Below are 16,746 nucleotides of genomic sequence, written 5' to 3' on the forward strand. Positions count from 1 at the left end.
TAAACGCAATAAAAGTTATGTTTATTTGTATTCTTTATCTATAGCTCTTCTTGTGCAACGTTTCGAATTGAAGCTGAATATGAAAAGAAAATGGAACTTGGTGACAGGAAGCAAACGGAAATCATAATAATGTTTAAAATAAAATTGTAAAATTGTAATATTAGTTATGAGTCAGGAGAGAGAGAGAGAGAGAGGGAACGCACAAAGAAATGAAAAAGACACAACAGAGCATTGAGGGTGAATCAGGTGAAAATAAAAATGTGACAAACAAATACTGGCACAATATCTACAGAGATAACTTTGATCGAGCCGAGCAGGTAACGTTTGAACATTTTCCATGATAGCTATTATGATTCATTACTATAATAATCACAATATTTTCGCTATCTTATATTAAAATGGTGTGTGCGACTTGCATTTCAAATTTAAGCGATCCAACAATCCAAACTGTGGAATATTCACGACCATAGCATGGAAATCGATTTCGACTGACTGACTGATTGTTTGAGGGAAATAATTTTTAAAAAAATTTCATGCATTTTTCGTCACACAAGAAAATGCAGTGTTAAAATAAATGTTGACTTTGCCATGATTTATCGATGCAATCAAAATGTCGTCTGGTCGCACAAGGAGAAAGTCTCAAGTTTAGCGTCATCGCAACCATTTCGAAATTGATAAATAGGTATCGATTATTATCAGAGACATCGATGCAAGGAGTGTTGATCGTTGTCGATCAGCTCTCCAAAAATGGGTAAAGTCAGGAATGTAATTCTGTCTTCTGTTGTTTTTTCTCTTCATTCTTTCGTTCTTTTCGTGTTTTTCCGAATCTCACATACAGTTTCTGAAGTTCGCAATAGTTATACACTAATGCTATCATATTTGTTTGCCAGTTGAGTTCAGAATGTTGCACATTTGGCAAAATAAAGTGAAAAAAAAAATTGCAAGCATACGAAGAAATATTCAAAGTGGTTGATGGCGACAAAATTGTAATGACAAAAAGCATAATTTGACGCTTCTACAACAGAAGTTGAATGGCAACAGCCGTGCAGTGCATAGCCATTTTTGCAGTACTTGTAGTGAATGTCGCCAACACACGGTTTTCCGCATGTGACGAACAGAGTTTGTAAGTGCGTGTGGGTGTGAGTGTGGGGTAAAAAAATCTCACGAATTCGTAAAATTGATGTGTTGGTGTGGCATTTTTTTTCTCTTTCTCTCTGTTTCACTCTTCAATTGGTTGCGAATCTTCAAGTTGAAATTAATTTCTTTTGTGTAGATAAATTGTAGAACAAAAAGCACAGGAATACAAAGCCAGAAATGATATCACGCGCCACACACACTTTTCGTTCGCACATATAACGACAAGCTCTCGGCAATGAATCCGCACTAGATAGACATACATGTTCACTTGATTATTTATGCGAATTGTTATTATTATGACTTAACGTTGCGTTGCATTTTCTGACTGTTGTTCTCCCCTTCATCTTTCACTTATTAATTTTTCTCTCTATGTCTTGAAACTCTTTTTAGGTTCATTTCCACTTTATCTGGGTATATTCTTCTTTTAGCATCTGATATCTCATTGGATCATGAGGACCAAGCAAAAGTGGCAAGAGAGATGTATGCCAAGTGAATGAAGGAAAAAAAAAACAAACAAACTAAGAATGAAAGCATAGTACATTTTTGGGGTGCAGTGACGTTTGTGTTTGTATAATGTGTATGGCAAGTGATGTGTATTTGTATGCTCTTTTTAGTTCTTGCTTGAGTTGCGTGCAAAAAGCATTTTGCGTTGAAATTGCAATTGCAGCACTTACTTACTTACAGCAAAAGTAAAATATCTTTTGTTTTTCGGCTCTGTCGTCATTTTTCTTCCTTTTTCCTATTTGAGAAATTTTTCGGTTTTCACTTTTCTTGCTCCATCTCATTTCGTGAGATGCACCAATAAAAGCGACTACCTTTTTTTTATCGTCATAAGAATTGCATCCCTTTTCTCTCGCTCTCTTTAATTTTTTTTCTTTTGTTTGTTTTTTTTTCGTCATTTTGCTCGACTTTTTTTTTCACTTAATTTTCGTTCACAGACTCTCTTCTCATTTGGTATTATCATTTTTGTTTTGTGCTCAAATTCTTCGTTTTATTCGGTTTTCTTTTACCGTCGCTTTGTCCGTGTTCTGTCGTTCGTTACCCAAAAAGAAAAAAAATTATGAATGTATTTAATCAAAAAATATTTCTTTAATTTATGACTTTATTAAAATTTGCATTAGTCTTTCGCTCGTTGGGTGTACGTCTAATGGTTGTGCATCTTTCGTTCTACTTTTTGGTTGACGTCCTGTGAATACAGACCGTGTATGTGAAAACGAACAAAGTCGCTCGCAATAAACTTGTATCTTCCCGCTGTCATTTTCTCTTTCATTCACGCTCGTGCTCTTACTCCTCTCATTCCAACTATCTCTCTGTCTCTTCCATTCGATCTCGATATGTCTCTCTATCTCAGACTTTCGTGCTTTTCTTTGAATTTGAGTAAACTAAATTCTTGGAATAATTGACTTGAAATGCGCTGCTTTTATGAACTGCTTTTTGTGACAGAGCGACAGAAGAATTAGTAAGTACTTTTGAAAGTATTTTTTTTTATATGCCATCGTTTTTCTACTGTTTTTGTTGTTGTTGGTGTTGTTTGCGACAATTTTTTTTTGTATCATCTTTTTTAATATGTGTATCTCTGCGCAACCGACAAAACTTTTCAAATCGCCATGTGACAGAGAGGAAGTGCAAAATTGAAATGTTTGTTCGTAAACGACTCAAATAAAAGAATGAACGGAAAACATACGTTTGTGTGCGCTACAATTGTGCGGTCAGCCTATTAAAATTCAAAATCAGTGTCGAAAGTTTTCGAAAAGATTTTTTTTTTCATTTCAATTAGATGTGGAAGTATTTGACGAATTATTATGTCGAATCGATTGGAATACAATTTTTCAAATGTACGGCTAATAAAGAACTTCAATTTGGAGAAAAAAATGATTTTCAACAAACCTGAGAGGTGATCCCAATGGTGTACCGATGCCAAATCCTTTGCTATCCAAATTTTGGCCAACTTTCATTGTATCGCATGGTTTTCGTACGTTTGTATAATCATTTTTCGGTGATTCGATTAATAGTGCATATTTGCCTTTTGAATTGCGTACTCTTTGGATTCCTTCTTCGTACGAATCGACAAAGACTTCGGGCCGTGATGACATATACTTCCACATGTGAGCATATAAATCGATTGGCGATTTCTGGAAATAAACAAACTGGTTAGAATCATTTTGAACCGAAAAAAAGGAAGAAGAAGAAGAAAAACGACCCATTCGTCAAAACGGCAAACGGAAGGCAATGTAAAATGAAAAGGCAAAAGATTTTTCTCAATACCATTACAATAGAAATGGTATGCTAAATAGCGAGAGTGCGATAATTATCTGTGATTCGTATTGTTGATTCGGCTTTTTGTTTTTCTTTTTTTGCTTTGAACTAAATAAAAAAGATTATGACAGCTTCCATTTGAGTGGGCAAATGTGTTTTCGTCGTCCATCAAGTGTGTTCCAAAGTAATTCAACAGCAAAAATGCTTAAGTGGTTGTCCAATCTTCGGTTGCGTCGCTGCTTTAATTAACCTTTTTTTTCCTCTCTCCGAGTCGTCATAAAACTTTTGCAGTAGGCTTTCTTCGCGCTTTTGTCGATTTGTTTGCTTGTTCGCACAAACGGAGGGACTAACAATCCCACTTTGAATTTGTTGCTGGTGATTCGAATGTGTGTCGACAACGTGCAGCATTGGAATAATAATTAATGGACGAAATAGAGATTATACGGGGCAATTTGTGATTCTGTGGAAAATAAAAACTTTATTGGCTGTTGTAATTCTTAATGGTAGCTCTTAATTCACGGGAAATATCCACGTTTTCACGTCTCTTCCAACTCTGCAGTTTGTATTTGATGACAACACATTTCCCATTCACCCACCGTTGGTTCGAATGTATTTTTTTAACAGTTGTTTGTGTATGTGTGTACAATTCTCACTTTCTTCACTTCCCTTTATCTCACGCTCTCTCTCTCTCTCTTTCTCGCCACACACGAAATTGTGTGCACACATTAACACTTTGGAATTGGGTTTGCCTGGACAATTTACCGTAGTTTATTTGGAATGGCCAAATTTTGTTTTTTTTCTCGACATTTTACGATTCACCTTTGTATAAATCTTCGAATAGCTGACGCAATTGACATGAATCGTCAGATTTCTGTTTTGATTTCGTCTTTTTCTTTTCGCTTTCTTTTCTTTCAATGTTTTTTTTTTATCTGCGAATGGTGGGAATGAGAGGAAAGTAATTTGCATGCCATGATGTTGGCATTCAAATGCACAACACGAATCGTTACATTTCGTTACGACTTGATCCGTCAACAAAGGAATATTTCGTCAAACCAAAAAATGCAATCAAGGTTAAGACGCGCACAAACACGAAATGCCACGCAACAAAATGAAATGGAACGTATTAGATGTGATGATTAACGGAGATGGGGTAAAATTATAATGGAATTGACGGTAATAAAAAAAAGTGAAATACAAAAACAAATAATAATAGAATGAATGGCAAACGAAACTTTACACGGTTCTATCAGATTTGAATCATTTACGAGAACGGCGCCGATAAGATCCTGCATCAGTTTCGGCAATTTCGCTTGAAATTTGATTGGACACCAAGTTCCCTTCCCGCCACACTCTCTCTCCCCATCTGTCTTTCTACACTTTTTTTGCACCTTATTTCATTGCTCTGAAATCCATAGAAAATCAGATTTTTTTTAATTCTCTTTCTCGTTTTTTTCCCGGTTTGTCCTGCTCTCAATGTATTTGCTTTCATTTAAAGAAGTTTATGTTTGTGTTCAGACTCTGCCTTTTCTTTTCATTTATTTTACGGCGGTTTTTTGTTCTCGATTCGCTCATTGACATTGCAAAAGCGCTTTTGGTGCTGGTTTTTGTGTGCAATTTGCTGCTGCTGCTGCTGCTGTTTTTGGTGGAACCAATGCTTTCTTTGACGGTACGCGATATTTCTTTTGAATTGAAGTTTTGTGAACAAACATACAAAACGAACTGAATGATGTGTATATATATACATTCGCTTTTTTGCACATGAAAACCAAAAGCCAGAGAAAATTAAAAAAGTTTTGGAATGTGATGTGTTTTTTTCTCTCTCTCTCTCTCTCTCTCACTCTCACTCGGTCTCTTCTATGTTGCCGGTGTTCTGCAGTTGGATCAATTTTGAGTGTTCAACAGAACAACTATGCGAAAAACAGCATTCAATAAGAAAAGCGGCTGTTGTTTTACGTTTATCCGTTATTTGATTTGTCATTGCTGCACTTTTTTTTCATATTGTGTGTGTGTGTGTGTTTTGTTGTTGTTTTTTTCTCTGTTGCTCGGTTCCATTTTATATTTTCGTTTGGCTATATAGCAGCTGTAGAAGTGCTTTGGTTAATGTGTATATTTCTGGTGAATTTATCTGTTTCTGCATGCTGAACCATGTCAATTTGCTGATATTTTCAAATTTATGTCAAAGCAATGCGATAAAACGACATATTCAAATCCATAAAAGAAGTGCGGTTCTCATGAGAATGCACGAAGCGGATGCAAAGCATAGATTAATTCGAATTTTTCTGCAGTATGTACCCGCAGAACATTCTATCGCTTCTATATGTTGTTGGTGTTTTTTTTTTGTCGTGCATCCGCTAGATGCTCCGTTGCAATAAACGATTTTAATCGTATTTCACCGTCGAATGGCCAATTTGCATTTTCATTTCAGTCGGCGACTTTTTTTCCAATCCTTTTCTTTTGTCTATCGTTTGACAAAGAACCTATTGATATTGCTATTGCAGTGTACTTACATTGAAAAAATCCATTGTTGAGCCAGACAGCAGAGTTCCGTATTGGACCTCAGTTTGATAGGCAAGATCCTTGGCTGATTTGATCGGTGTTACCATACGTTCAACGGTTAAGAATGCAGCCAAATTGGCGGTATACGATGAAATTAGAATGAGTGTAAAAAACCACCATACCGAACCAACAATGCGACCGGACACTGAACGCGGCGATATGTCACAACCTTGCTGCATAAATGCGCCCAGTGTAAACCAAAATGAATTCGATATGCTAAATTCATTAACAGCTGGCTGAGTTGCCACTTGACCGGATATGTGGCTCACATCACCTTTATCGGTACACCAAAGAATAAAATAAAACGATAGAGATATTTTAATCATTTATTTAATGGTACAAAATGAAAATTTCATAATCGTTTAAAAATTAGAAATGAATTTAATTTTTAATTTAATGATTGATCGGATTAAATAAAAAACAAAATGAAAGCATGAATATATTGTGTTGGCATTACCGTTTATTTGAACGATGCGCCATTCCTGTGGCGAGAATCTCGAAACAATGAAAAGCACAATGCTAACTCCAACATAAGCGAATATCACGCACATCTATATAAACATCAAATGGTATATCGTTATGACATGATTGGATCCAATATTAATAATAAAAATTGTATTGAATGAAACGTAAATATATTATAATGTCTTGATATCATCTCTAATGTGTAGTTATCGCTTACCCAAATCTCTTGTGATAGTGGATTCAAAAAGCTGAACACTCCCGGATTCTGTTTGATTGGTTTTTTAATCATAATCGAAATGCCCAACGACATAAACGGCTTACTGAAATCGATAACTCGTTCGCGTTCAGCTGTTATGGTCATCGGTGCAATAGCTATATCCGCTTCCTAATTTTCAAGTAAAATTACAAATAGAAAATGAGATGAGCTCTCAATACCAATGCAATATGAGATAAAACAATTGATCTCAATCTTTTCTCTTTTCTCTTTCCTTAAATTCAATCGATAGCTGTCTGATATTATTGAATGTGGCACATTTGCGACAAATGCTGGATTCATCGAATATAAGTGCTAGGAACTTGGTAAAAATCAACACAAATATTCTATCTCTATCTCTATCTCTCTCTCTCTCTCTCTGCGTGTGTGTGTGTGTCTCTCTCTCTTTCTGTGTCTCTTCAATTGAATTGTCGATGGTCATTTTAGTGCAAAAGAACCGACAACCACACAGAGCGGACGAGAGAGCAAATAAAAAGAAATAAAATAATAATATTGAGGATTACTTCGTTCAGAGTGAAAAAGAGATGGGCAAAGAGTGGATCTTCATACGAAATATTAATAAATGGAAAATGATAGTAAAGAATTGGATGGCATAAAGCTTTAAAAGCATTGCATATGTGTGTGGTGTATCATCGAAAAATGCTGCTAAAATTTCATAACCTTTTTGAATTCGAATTCCGATTGCGAATCGGATTCCATTTTAATGGACTGCACTTTCCCACAAAGCGTAAAAATGAAGCATTTCCCACATACTAATAATCTAATTTCAAAGCATTTCCAATATCTTGTACACGTGTTATTGCACTCTTGATGCGAATGACGTGTAAAGTGAATATCACCAACGGCAGTTATATAATCACCCCGATCACACAGTCCACTAACATTTTATAGTGCGGTTCAAAATGAATTTTTGCCTCCGTTTTACGTTCCATATCATTCCCATTTTGCTGTAGTATGTGTGCAATCGTTTACTTTCTCACTTTGCCAGAATATTTATTTTATTTTCTGTATTTTTCGCCTCTCATATATCTCATTTAAAACGACACCCCCCGTCCTCCAAACCATCTCCACCTCATCTATCCGCAACAACAAAAAAGAGAAAACGTTTCACTTTGAAACGATTTGGTCGTTCTTTTCTTTCCCACTGCGCCTCAACTACACACTCAACCGATTTTGATTATTATTTACTTCGATTTGGATTCGATTTGTGGCAATTCACAATAACTAAAGTGGTAACCTATAATAACATTTTCGCACGAAAATTGTCGCTTTTATTATAACTATTATTGTTAGTATTGTTATTACATGTTTATTTAGGTTCTCAGTATGGATCAGAGCGTCCTTTTGGCCGATAGCCTTTGTGGCTACATCAATGGATTTGTATTCCGTCATTTTCATAGTTTGTGTGTGTTTTTTATATTATTTCCTATTTTATTCCATTTGTTCAGCTTCATATTGAAGGCCACATTGAAGAGCACTTTCCAGTTGTTGTGAGTCTCGGTGCAATTTTAGTGGTGGCGATACAAACGAATTTCAAACATGAAATAAATATGGCTAAAAGCGAAAGAAAATTATCGAAATTGGATCGACTTAATTCAAATAAAAAGCCATTGGGCTTTCATGCACATTCGTGGCACTGTCCAACTGCACATGTATTAGACTCGAGCTAGCTTTTTTTATATTCTGACGTTTTTGTTGACGATATTCCGAAATTGATCGATCAAATATCGTGCACGAACGAAATTGGTATAAATGTTTAGAGTAATCGGACACAGTCATAAGCTCGCTTAATGTGAACTCACACACCATAGAGACGAGCACATAAAACATCCACAGAAGGGAGAAAAAAAATCTTATAATAATAATCATGGAAATAAAATTGTTACCGTCGATGTGCCGTGTGTTTGGTTGCTTGAGATATAAGTTCACATAAAACACATAAAACGAATCAGGCCAAAAAACGAAAATCATCTCACACAGAATTCGTTTGAAGCTCTTTCTTTTTTTTCTGTTGTATTCATCAATTTCCAGAATTCAATTTTTATTTATTTCATACTGGTTTGGCGTTGCACAACTTTTTCAACCCGATTCCATTTTCAGACGGCATAATATTTTTAATTCATATGCTTTCTTCTCTATGTGTTTTCATCGTATCGATTTGGCTACCTTTCATTGGGAACCGAGTCTCGGTTGTGATGATGCAGTTTTTCTAGCCATGTCGTTTCGCATCATTCACATTGAACGCACTGGATGGAGAGGTGGCATTTTACATTTTTAAAATATTTCATTTTAACATGATTTTTCTCTTTCCCAAACGAATTATCTATCTTTAGATGAATTTGTAAGGGAAAAGACTCTCTCGCACACACACTCAACACTACCGCACTTTCATATTCAATCGATGGAAATTGTCTGTAATAAGTTCATCTTACAAGCAATGGTTGCAGCACTGACTAAGAAAAAATGACTACATTCTTTTATTCGGAATACGGAAGAAGAAAATTGAGAATCTACGAAAAAAATGCAGAAATATTAAAAGGAAACGAACAAAAAGATGGGAAAAAATGGAGTTATGTCGATGATGGTTGTGAACAAGGTATATTTCAACTTAAGTATCAAGAGCCGAATAAAAGATGATCAACACACTTATAACATTTTACTAGTGAACTTTCAGTGTCGAAAGTGTGTGAACGTGTTTTTTTTTGCGTTCAACTTTTTATTCATTTTTCGTTTCTTTTCACTCTCTTCTCGCCAATATAGAATGAATTCAAACGATTCTTTTGAGGCTATAAAATCCATAGAAATGCTTTTTTTTTGCATATTATACAAGGTAAAACTGAAAAATGCACAGACTTCCGTTTTATATTCTGACGAGAGAAATATGTTAAAATATGAAGCATGAAAAGAAAACGGAAAAGATATTGGATATCGCAATGGTTTCAAATGTAAAGTCAAAATGCAAGAAGAAAAAAAACAGTCTGAAGGAAACGAAACGCTTTGTGGGCTAAGTCAAAAATAAAAACTCAATCGAAATTTCCGTAAAATATGCTGCAGAAGAGGCGGAAAAAATTGCCGAATTAATAGCTGTTTTGTAGAATGCGGCGAGCAAAGATATTGAAATCAGCTCGTCCGATCAAATAAATTCGTCGATCTGACTGCCACTTTTTTTTACATATATAATAATATATCACCATATGGAAAAGTTTTTTTTTCATCTCCAATCATACATGCACACACACACAGTAAAGAATATAGTAAAAAAGCTTAATGCGTTAATGTACTCAAATGTATCTTGGTTTCCAATAAAATGAATGGAAAATGTTATATCAAGTAATTTTGTTGTGCAAAATGGCAATTGTCTCGTCTTTCGTTCCAATCAACCAAATAAATGATGTTGTTAATTCAATCGTTCCATATTGTTTCACAATTAGAATCAAACGGCTTATTTTCCTTATACGGAAAATTCGGTTTTGTTCGTATGCTGAATTCCGTACACACAAGACATTCAACAGCAAAAGAAAAAAAAAACTCTTTGAAAATTCAATGGAGCCGCTCTCGGCTTCAACTGTTGATAAAGTTTTAAACATCAAATTCTTCGTTAACTTCATAATTCAATAAAGCATCGATAACAAAAACATGATAGGGCACATTTTGTGAGATAGGAGAACATACCGAATATCAATGAAATGACATTGAAGAGGCATTGAAAAGTTTCCCCTGTTTCAATTGAAAACGACAACAACTATGCTGATGATGACTGGAAACGATGTCGAATAAAAAGAAATATATATATATATCACCAATAAAATCGTTGTTGAATGAACGTGTGCAACATCAACTATGAGCGATGCAAAAATGAAGAGTGTCAACGACTTAAACATCCCTTAGATTATTTCGTTTTTTTTTCTTCTTTACTCTTCTCTGGTGCGTATTGTATGTGAGTGAATGTAAATTGTGAGAGAACATGAGAACGGGGTAAAAAAAAATGCGAAGATACAAAGTAAATAAAAAGCTCAAACATCAATATCGAACCACATCAACTGACGATTGGTTGGAAATAATGCAAAAATTGCTTGGAAAAGTAATCAAATTGCTACCGATAAGAATAATCATAATAATACCCCAATTCGAATAAGTACATGTAATAATAATAATACATTGTCAATTTCATTTGGAATGCTCAGTACACAAGAAAAGAAGAGCGTATTTTATGGCGCACATAGCAATGGTGTAGTGGCAGTGACAGTGGCAGCAACAATCGAACGACAAACATGTGAAAATTAAGTAAAAAGTGATGTATAGTCAAAGTGAACCGAAAAGAAAAAAAAGCATCAACCAAGAATTGGCTAGAATATGGAAACGACAGCACCGAAAAGGAGAGACTGAGAGAGTCACATAGATGGAACACGCAAAAGTAAAAGAAGTATGAGCGAAATGCAAATAACGTGCAAATACGCATAGTTGAAAATTGGTTTGAAAATCATCTGCAATGCAAATTGACTTTTCAATTGACTATTGAGACATTGAGCGCAACCGATAGAATATCTAAAATGTACATGAATTCTTTTTCGTCATACACATCCATGGCTCTGCCATTCGTTTTCTTCGGGCTCAACTTAGTCTCTGACTACTATACACATTGTTCGTGCACTGCATTGCATTCACACTCAGTTTGGTTGTCGTCTGATTGGGCTTTAATTTTCATTGATGAAAAAAAAAACCAAAAGACTGTGGAACCAAACCAACTAAAAATTGAATATACAATTAATTTTTCGCTTGTTGATACGTTCTTAAACTCTTAAATTTACCAGCGAGCTCTCTGTCTGCATCAATAACGACGACGAGATACCATTTGATTTGAATGTTAAACAAAAAAAGCAGCAGACACTCACACCAAATGATACAGCCAATTTCAATTACACTCGCTAAGTATTGAACGTTGTCGCATTTATTTTTACAGTATAAATGATACAATGTAATGTATGACTGGCCAATCTCCCCTTCACTCTCTCCATCTCGCTACTCTCCATCAAATTTAAATAATTTGCGACGATAGAGTTTCAAAACGACCAATCAATGAACTCTGTCATACAAACACAAACACAAAAAAAAGATGTAAATGCGCATAAAATATTCACTTATTACAAAATCGATTTCGATCGAAAAATCAATCACAGTCTGGTCGCGTTCATGTTTAACTGCACCGAATCAAATCTTTTCGATGACCCAAACTTTAATTTTGATTCATCATCAAAATGATTAATTCGACAGCATGCATAACTAAACACGTGATGTGACCAATTTGTATGCCATGTACCATGTATAAAACATTTTTTACGCCCATCAATTTATCTATTTTAATTGATTGAATTATTTATTGTATTTGTTTTCATAATTCATTCTAAAATCCGTTTCAATTGTTGTTCAAAACACGTGACTCACGCATTTTCCATTCATTAAAATTTTTATGTGTTGGTACACATTATTTATGTGGCGAATTGATCCCGATTTGGTCGGTGTGACCACAAATCAATTCAACCGAAATGAACCGAAACGAAGCGTGAGAAGGTTTCCGTTTATTATATTGGATGGAGTTTTCCCGGTGGCAAATAAAACATAATAATTTTAAATTAATCAGCTAATTCTTTATTTTTAATTGAAAAAGGTTACGGTATTTTCTACATCGTGTAAATGAAAAAACACGAGAAAAAAAATGTCAATGTCATTTTTCAACATGGTCGAAACAATAAGTTTCGGGATTTTGATGGGATAGACGATCCAGCATTGTTGGAATACGGACCAATATGAATAGGTGAGATGAAAGATAAGCCCAGCAGCGAAATATAAAAATAAAAATGCAATGATGAAAAAAGCGCTCGAGACTATACAAGAACAACAACAACCACAAAAAAAAATAACGAAAGCGTCACCGAACACGATTAATGGACTTTGAATTAAACATAAGCAACAAAAAAAATCGGTACATATTCTGCTTCAAAGGAGGAAAACACCATGCAAGGGATATGCCTACAACCACGACCATGACAACGACGACAAAAAAGAAAGCAAAAAATACACAAACATAAACATCATTTTGAACCCTTACAAGTTGTTAATTTAACACTAATTAATTATAGACTCGTGTTTCTTAAATATGCTATTCGATATCTTGCGCATGTAAAATGTTGACGTATTTAGGCCGTTATTGTTCTCAACTTTTTGCATGAACAATTTTTGCTTTTCAGTGGTTTGTAACAAACATTTTTAATCAAACTAATGCAATTCCGTCACGCTGTTATGGTTTTCGATTCCAGATATGGTAAGTGTAATTTGAAGCGGCCGAAAAAAAATTCCAAACCAAATTTTGAACACAACAAAAAAAGCTAATCATACATTTTCGGTCAAATCAGAGCCGACTTTTCTTTTTTTGTTTATAGTCGATATGGTACAGTCCATATTGTACTCTTTTGTATGCCCAATTGCACGAGCAATTAAATGACAAAAGAGAAACATGGGTTATTTGTATGAAAATGATGAAATCGTGGGTAAAAAGCTACAATCGTATTTTAGCATATATTTTTTTTAAAAATAGATAAAACACACAGTACAGAAGCTCTTCTAATAGACAATTTATTAGACGAAAGGTAGAATACACAAGAAGAAGAAAAAATTTAATACCAAAATGATGATCATGTACGCGTTTGGATACAGTTGCCGCATTTACACTGTACGAACGTATGGCACATAAATAAAGCGGGAGAGTGAAAAAAAACGTAAAGAAAAAGCTGAAAAAAAGTAAAATAAGCAAAAGGTGTTGAAAATGAAAAAGGGACACCGCGAGCAGTCAACTTGAAATAATGAACTTTCTTATTTCGATACAGTTACGATGTTTCTTATATTTATTTCTTCTTCGTTTTTTTTTTGTCCCGCTTACTTGCTCGTTTGGCAGGAGTGCGTTAGTCTATTCTTTATTTTAGTAGTTGGAATATCGTTTCCGATTCAAATTGTAATTTGCGAGATGTCTGCGAGTTAAAATTGAAAATAAAACGTATAAATATGAATGCGCCGGGTCACACAGAGTAGCACACGGTTGAAAATCGTTTTTGGAAATTACGAAGGGGAGACTTCATCTCGCTCTTAGTAAAGCCAACAATAAAAGAAGAAGCAGAAAAAAAAATTGTATGCTACCACATAAAGAAACTTTTCGAATATACACGGACTCAACGCTCTTTTATTGATGACAAGAGTGAAACGACGTTCAGTAGTTGGAGTTTCAATAAAAATTTATCGATCACATTAATTATACGGACCCAAACGATGAACAATTTATATCGTTCTCATAACAGGTTTGCAAAACGAATCACCGATCCGAATGTGGCAGCTAACCGCCAAATAGAAATGGTGATAAAAAAAAAACAATTGACTTTGCCAAGAAACACATAAAATGAAAGTTGATGAAGGCCAGAGGGAGAGAGAATGAAGCGCAAATCAAAGTGAAAAAAAAATTCTTTAACGAAAGCCGAAAAAGATGAAAGAGAACATAACAAAACAAAAAAAAACGTGAAAAGAAACGAAAGAAATGTGGGAGAAGCACAAAATGGAAATGACATTTGAAAAAGTCAAGTGGAAAAGCGTAAATAAATTTGCGCATACGATTCAAGATAAATGTTCAATGTCACTTTCACGTTCAAGCGAATTTTTACTTAATTACAATATATTTTCCATGGCATGGTATTCCGGTTGGTTCGGTTCCATCGTGGTTGCCAGCTTGTGTACAAATATCGGGTACATCATACAAGGTACGAATCGTACACATATACGGTACGAAGTAAATAAGAATGGTGGAATGAAACAGTGTTTAATTCATGGCTCTTAAATTCTGCAGGCTGTATGCGACAACTTAACGTTTCTTTTTCTCCTCGATTTTGATGAGAGTCAAAGAGATTATGTTTTACACCGTCAAATTTCTTTCTTACATTCGTAATGAAGAAAATGAAGGAGCGATGTGTTCGTATGCACAGCCATAGCTTGTGACCAGGCTATCCCTTTACAAACTGAGAGAAATAATTCGGAATTTTGAAAGCCCCCTTTTGGGTCTCACTACTGTGGGAGACAAAGTTTATCTTTGCACATTTGAAGAAAAATGTTCCCCACTTGGATCGTTAATATCCAAAGCTATGCAGCCAGTTGAACATTCAATCTGTGACATTCAGCAACCATGGATTAAACATTGAAATAAAATGGACCGTTGCAAGCGAATCACACTGTCATACATACCAATGCACACACCCCACACTATTCTGGATCATTTTATCATTGTAAATTTGAATTTTGTTTATATTTACCGAAGCTCCCATCAAAACTCAATTGTTCACCGCCAATTTTTTTTTTGTTGTTGTCTTGAAATCGTAAAAATAATACGGCAGTGAATTCCTATGCAGTATATACTGCAACTTGACACATAAACATTTTCATTTCCACAAAGTTAAAGCAGAAAAATGAAGAAAAAAAAACTCTTGCATAATTATTATTTGTTCATTCGAAAAGGTTTTATTGTTTGTCGAAAGTATAAACCACATTATCGGAATGAAAAATTAAGAATTCATTCAATTTATTAATAGAACTTCTGTCTATTTCTCGCATACGATATGGTAATTGTTTTAAAATGAAATGAATTGTCTTCAATTGAATCAATCCCCCACAAACGGTAAAATCAATCAAACTCTTCTTCGTATCGAACAGAAAACTTATTTAAACAAAACGAACACAATATACATTTTTTCTTTCTTTCTTTCTTTCTTTCTTCCTTTAGGCGAGAATGAAATTTGTGTGGAAAAAAGTCTCAATAAAATGGTATGGGAAAACCATTGGGATGAACTCCGAGTGAAACAAGAACTGGATTATGTATATTATGGTTGGCCAAGTCAATGTTCGTATATATGGTGTGCATACAACGGGATAAAGTGAAGTGAAAAGAAAACACAATATTTTTTTAAAGATTCGATTGTTTTATCAGCTTGAAAAAAGCTCACCACCATCTCCGGCTCGAGCCGAAATGGAAATGCATAGTTACAAAAAAAAGAACCCAAATCGTCGTGAAACGAAATGGAATGAAACAAACAGCCGAGTCGTAAATGTATAGACAGTAGGAGAGAAAGAAGTCGTTTGGCCGCATACATATTTAAAAAAAAAGAAGCATTGACGGCGGTGGCGGCGGCGAGCATCGAAAAAAAAGATTCTAATAAAATTTATGCATTCAATAAAAATGAAATTAAAAGAAAAATAAAAGTCGTTGCTGGAAAATTATTGCAGATAAATTATACGGGACGTACGATTTGGTATGTTGGGCCACGGACTTCGGTCTTGGATGCATGTATGTTCAAATGACTCTAGTATGTTTTTAACACACTTCGAATTGTTGACTTGGACAAGTTTCGTCATTGACTGTGTTTGCACACAACGGATGCACAAATGCATAAATGCAGACACACATACTCGAATATATATGCACAAATAAAAAGCGGCTCGATTCGATCCGAGAAGATTTTCTTGAATCAAGACCATACACATTCACATGCGCACACTCATACACGAATTCACATTCACAAAAGATGTACTGGCGAAAGCCAAAGTTTACGCGACTAAAAATTCATTTTAATTTGCATTTGCTGCATCGAAGCGAATATTTCATGCTGTGTGCATAAAATAAAACCAAGCAAACGAATGAAGTTGATGCCATTTATGTCGTACGATTTAAGTGTCGTTGTGAATTTTCCGAGGGTTGTGATCTTCATTTTGTTTCGTTCATCCTCCTGCACTCTCTCGCTGAACTTGCTTCTATTTTTCGCACTATGTGAATTTTTCGTGTTGATCACGGTGTGAGTTTGCTGCTATACATGTACGCACCCATTGTACATCACTTTGAAAATTGGCGAATCGCTTGGAAATCGCATACGTTGCAGACAAAATGAAAAACGCAACACAGATTTTTCTTATTTCTTTCTCTTTCTTTCTCTCTCTCTCTCTCTCTCTCTCTCTCTCTCTCTCTCTCTCTCTCT

The 16,746-nt window shown here is 34.9% G+C and overlaps 1 protein-coding gene across 1 annotated transcript in view; it reads right to left on the reverse strand.

Moving 5' to 3' along the window:
* Positions 1–16,746, reverse strand: part of LOC116345691 (glutamate receptor 1-like) — a 162,893-nt gene that overhangs the window by 7,034 nt on the left and 139,113 nt on the right. The window contains exons 10-13 of the mRNA XM_031775299.1: positions 6,632–6,799; positions 6,407–6,500; positions 5,901–6,223; positions 3,025–3,269 (exon numbers count right to left, since the gene is read on the reverse strand). Of these exons, the coding sequence (XP_031631159.1) occupies positions 3,025–3,269; positions 5,901–6,223; positions 6,407–6,500; positions 6,632–6,799 (830 nt within the window). The remainder of the gene's footprint in view (positions 1–3,024; positions 3,270–5,900; positions 6,224–6,406; positions 6,501–6,631; positions 6,800–16,746) is intronic.

Source organism: Contarinia nasturtii, unplaced genomic scaffold (genome assembly GCF_009176525.2).
Source record: "Contarinia nasturtii isolate CC-2019 unplaced genomic scaffold, AAFC_CNas_1.1 Cnas_scaffold_129, whole genome shotgun sequence".
Lineage (NCBI taxonomy): Eukaryota > Metazoa > Arthropoda > Insecta > Diptera > Cecidomyiidae > Contarinia > Contarinia nasturtii.